Source organism: Fragaria vesca, linkage group LG2 (genome assembly GCF_000184155.1).
Source record: "Fragaria vesca subsp. vesca linkage group LG2, FraVesHawaii_1.0, whole genome shotgun sequence".
NCBI lineage: Eukaryota > Viridiplantae > Streptophyta > Magnoliopsida > Rosales > Rosaceae > Fragaria > Fragaria vesca.
In genome coordinates, this window is record NC_020492.1 from 25,519,820 (window position 1) to 25,524,098 (window position 4,279).

At 35.9% G+C, this 4,279-nt stretch overlaps 1 protein-coding gene across 1 annotated transcript; it reads left to right on the top strand.

The window, feature by feature from the left end:
• Positions 1–1,124: 1,124 nt before the first annotated feature.
• Positions 1,125–4,025, top strand: LOC101312225. Its single transcript, XM_004291492.1, has 3 exons — positions 1,125–1,185; positions 3,463–3,619; positions 3,708–4,025. The coding sequence occupies exons 2-3, from the start codon at positions 3,464–3,466 to the stop codon at positions 3,753–3,755; spliced, it is 204 nt and encodes a 67-aa protein (XP_004291540.1). The 5' UTR covers positions 1,125–1,185; position 3,463; the 3' UTR covers positions 3,756–4,025.
• Positions 4,026–4,279: the final 254 nt, after the last annotated feature.

Sequence of the window (4,279 nt, forward strand, 5' to 3'; positions counted from 1 at the left end):
TGACGAACTTCCTCGAGGAGAAGAAGCATTTCCCATTGTCGTCAATCCACGCGATCGATCGAGCTTCGACGGTCGGTGCGACGTCGGCTAGACGGCGCCTGAGAGAGAGAGAGAGAGAGAGAGAGAGAGAGAGATAACAAAATCAGATATGAGGGAGGGTAAGAGATAGTCCGGTGGTATTTACGTAATTATGTGATGAATAAGTGTTTTTTTGGTCGTTTTGCAATTAAAACTCGGGTAAGGCTTGTGATCATTGGTTTTAGGCTTAGACTTGTGTCCAAATTTGTATAGAAATTATTAGAAATGAGTTTTTTGTTTTTATAAATTTGGACATGTGCTATTATATAATTTTTACAGCCTGACTTCTCTCAATCTTCTCTACGAACGACCCATAGACTGTTGCTAGCCTCGCATCGAGGGATCCTCGCCACTTCCACCTCCATTGGAGTTGCCATGTCACGCCACCCCGAAGGCCAAAATAAATACAAAAATTTAAAATTAAAAAACAAATACAAAGATATAAAACCATATCCTAAAACTATTAGATGTTGGGAGCGAAGAAATCTTCCGCCTTCAAACCCAGTGATACAAGAAGAGTGGAGAAAACCACCTTCTCGAAAGAAAATTCCAACACCGCTGCCGGTAGGCGACGACCTCAACCTTTTATGTAGCGAGGAAAACTACGCAATTTTTACTTTATTTGGTTTTTAATTCAACTTTTTATCTAACTCGAGCTAGGTTAAAGATTGAATTATTTTTTTATTTTTCTATCTTTATACTCGGTTCGGTCTGAATATTTTTTTTTTATTTGAACAAATGACAAGCATTAAGTAGCCAAAAAAAAGATACAGTCTTTTACTGAAAATAAAATTGACATGGCAAAATTACATATATGTACCCTTTTGAGTAGAGTATCTTCAGTACGCGGCGTGTATCTTCACATACATAAATGATTAGGATTAAAAAAAATAATATAAAAACATGATGGTCAAACATATAAATTATTATCAACGGTTAAAGATTACATCACGTAAATACATATAATTTCCTTACGAGTAACATGAGGACGCAGACGGCATTATAACACTAGAATTCTCCTTCTTCATTTTCACATCCCCAGTCCGCAGCAGCGTCGAGGTTTCTCTCATCCCTCATTGCTCCATTCCCGGTCACTCCCAATTTCACGTAAGCTTTCTTCTCCACCCGATTCTCCGATTTGTCAATCGAATCCCAAAAGCTCACCGATCGGTTTGCGTAATTTCTCAGATCTAGGGTTTGTGGATGTGTGTTTTCGTTTTCGTCCCAATTGATTTGCCCTGATCAATCTTTATGCTGGGTATTTCATTCTCGTAAGGCGTAGTTGTATTTCACACTGCCTTGGTTCAATTGCATCGATAAGATATAGGGTTTCCTTTATTTTCGGTTTTGTGCAATTAATTTCATTGATTCCCTCAGTTGGGTTGATTCAATCTTTGGTTTGTTGATTGTGGATGGATTGTGGTTAGGACTGGGGCTCGAGCTTAGTTGGGTTTGACTATTTTGAGCGTTTTTGGCTGAGTAATTTAGAGGAGTACTGAATATGAAGATTTGAGTTTCTCTTGGTTAATGCAGAAAAGGGCGTAATTCATCATTTCAACCCCGATTCTATCATGTTAGGATTTCCTTCATTGTCAGAGAAATTGGCTTAAGATATTTTAATCGAAAGTCTTCTAATAACTCATGCGTATGATTTGTGCTGTTGTAGATTATCGGTTTCTTGAGATTGTTTCTTTCAATTGACTGATTTGATAGACATTAATGGGTTTAATGTCAGACTATCAGCTTAGGTTGACTATCATACTATAGTATTCTTCATTGTCTATGGTTATTATTTTTTTCATAAGCATACTCTACCCACTGAAAATGGTATTAGGAGATTTATCAATTTAATCTATTTTTTAGTGATCATCCTTGTAACATTGGTTACAAAGCGTGATATTCTGTTTTTTGCTTTGCTGAAACTCCTGGCAAATGCAAGTATTTCATAGGAAGAGAAACATGAAAACTTGGTTCTCATTAGTTTATTGTGCTTGGATTTGGATGATACAAGTACTTTGCTGACAATAGTGTTTGCTGTCATTAGTGACCTCAACTACCATTATGCGACACATAGCTCCCGTCGTTCTTTGAAAGATTAATGAAGTCACTGTATTAGGAATTTAATCTGAAGCTTCAAGTTTTAGTATTATAATCTTATATCATATGTCAGATGAAAGGGAAATTGAGTTGGTGGAGGAAAAACATCGATAGGCCACTATCATTACTAGTTAAACTAAACTACACATGATAATTGCGTCATGACGAGTGATATCTGTGCGTTACTGTTTGTTTTTCCATGTATCTAAGAAGTGAGGAACTGTGTAGCTTGATGATAACCAGATGCTTATTATTTTTTCTTTCTTGTAATGTCATGTATATTGTCATTGTGTGCTGGTCATTTTTCTTTCTATTTTTGTGTAATGAACTATGTTTGGGCTGCATGTTGATTGTTATAGTTCAGTTTGGCTGGGTTTATGGGGAGAAAAAGGAAAACGAAAGACACACGAAGTCAATCCTGTTTGTTCATTGTTTTAATGTTTGAAAATGACTGAAGTTCACCCACAAATGCCACAGGTCTATAATAAATGATAATGAATCTTAGTTGCAGTAAAAGTCTAAACCATTAGAAAGCCAGATCTTGGTTTTTAAACTGTGATGTAGAGTCTTGTGTATCAAATGAGCACATTAGTATACCATTTTGACAGCTTGGAGAAAAAGTTCTTGCTTCTTTTGTGTAGCTTCAATCCTGCTGCAGTTTAGGTTGCCCTGTTTATATCAAAAACACTAAATCACTTATCTTGAGACAATGAAGGTTTGGTTTCTTAGTTTAATGGATTAGTTGGCTCCCTTTCATTGCAAATTTGGAAGGATGTAGAAGTTTTGGACTTGCAAAAAGCAAAGTGGAAGTTTTGCCCTTTTTATTACGAACAATAAAATCACTACTATCATGGGCAAGTGAAGGTTTAGTTTCTTAGTTTAATAGATTAGTCCCTATTTGTCTCCCTTTCATTGCAAGTTTGGATGGAGAATTGTACCTATTAAAACGTATTTAGAAGTTTTGAACTTGTTGAAAACAAAGTGCAAGTTTTGCTAGGGGATCTTAACTTAGATAAACGTGTTATGAAATTCACACTCTTCATTTTACAATCCACAATCCATTTTCATTTTTCAGTGATTTCAATTTTGTGCTTGTGTTTAGTGTGGATTGCAAATTAACAGTGTGAATTTCATAATACCATATTTATTTGGTGCGGCGTTTGGACTTTATCAATTAGCAACCGGAGCATGTGCAATTTATATTGTTCTTTTTATCTTCTAAACAGCATTTTTTCTGAGAAATCGTTTCATAATTTTCTTTTTATGTAATGTTAATTCAGACTACAGGATGTCAGAAGCCCCATTCAGACCACGCGAGCAGTTGATGGAGAAGCAGAAATATTTCCAAAGCATCCACAAACACACATATCTGAAGGGACCTTTTGATAAGGTCACCTCTGTTGCCATTCCAGCTGCTTTGGCTGCCACTTCTTTGTTCCTTATTGTAAGTTTTCAGTGTATGTAATCTAAAGAGAGTTTAATATTCTTAGTTTCTTGCCACCCAATCGTAATATATTGTCATTCTATGCCAGGGACGAGGTATCTACAACATGTCACATGGGATCGGGAAGAAGGAATGAGGCAGCACTGGCACATGGCTGGAAATCAAAGTTCCAAAATATAAGTACTTCCGGGCTCTAGTGGTGTTTATTTTCTCTGTTTGCTTCCTTTAATAATTGCTTAGTAGCAAATTCTTACTTCCAATGAAAGGTGGATTTGTTTTTTGATCATATTTAAGTTTGTTACTAAAGTTCTATTTTGTTATAATTACTGCGTCGTGATGCCAAATGGTAATCGATGGTGATTCTCAACATACTGTATTTTGCTTGATGAGAGTTTTTTTTTTGGTCTGACTTGCTTGATGAGACTGCGGTGGCCATCTATTTGTCCTAGCACCTCACCCGATTCTTTTTAAATCTTTATTGCTGAATGTTTTATTACTTGCATACACTGTTAGTGGGTACAAAGCTACATCGAGTATTTTTGTTCGACATAATTTGAAGTCTTGAACAATTGATTTATAAGGAAACAAGGACATGGAGACTACGGTTGTGTAATATTCTTCTTAAGAATTGTATCCAATAGAATTCAGAAATATAAAAGC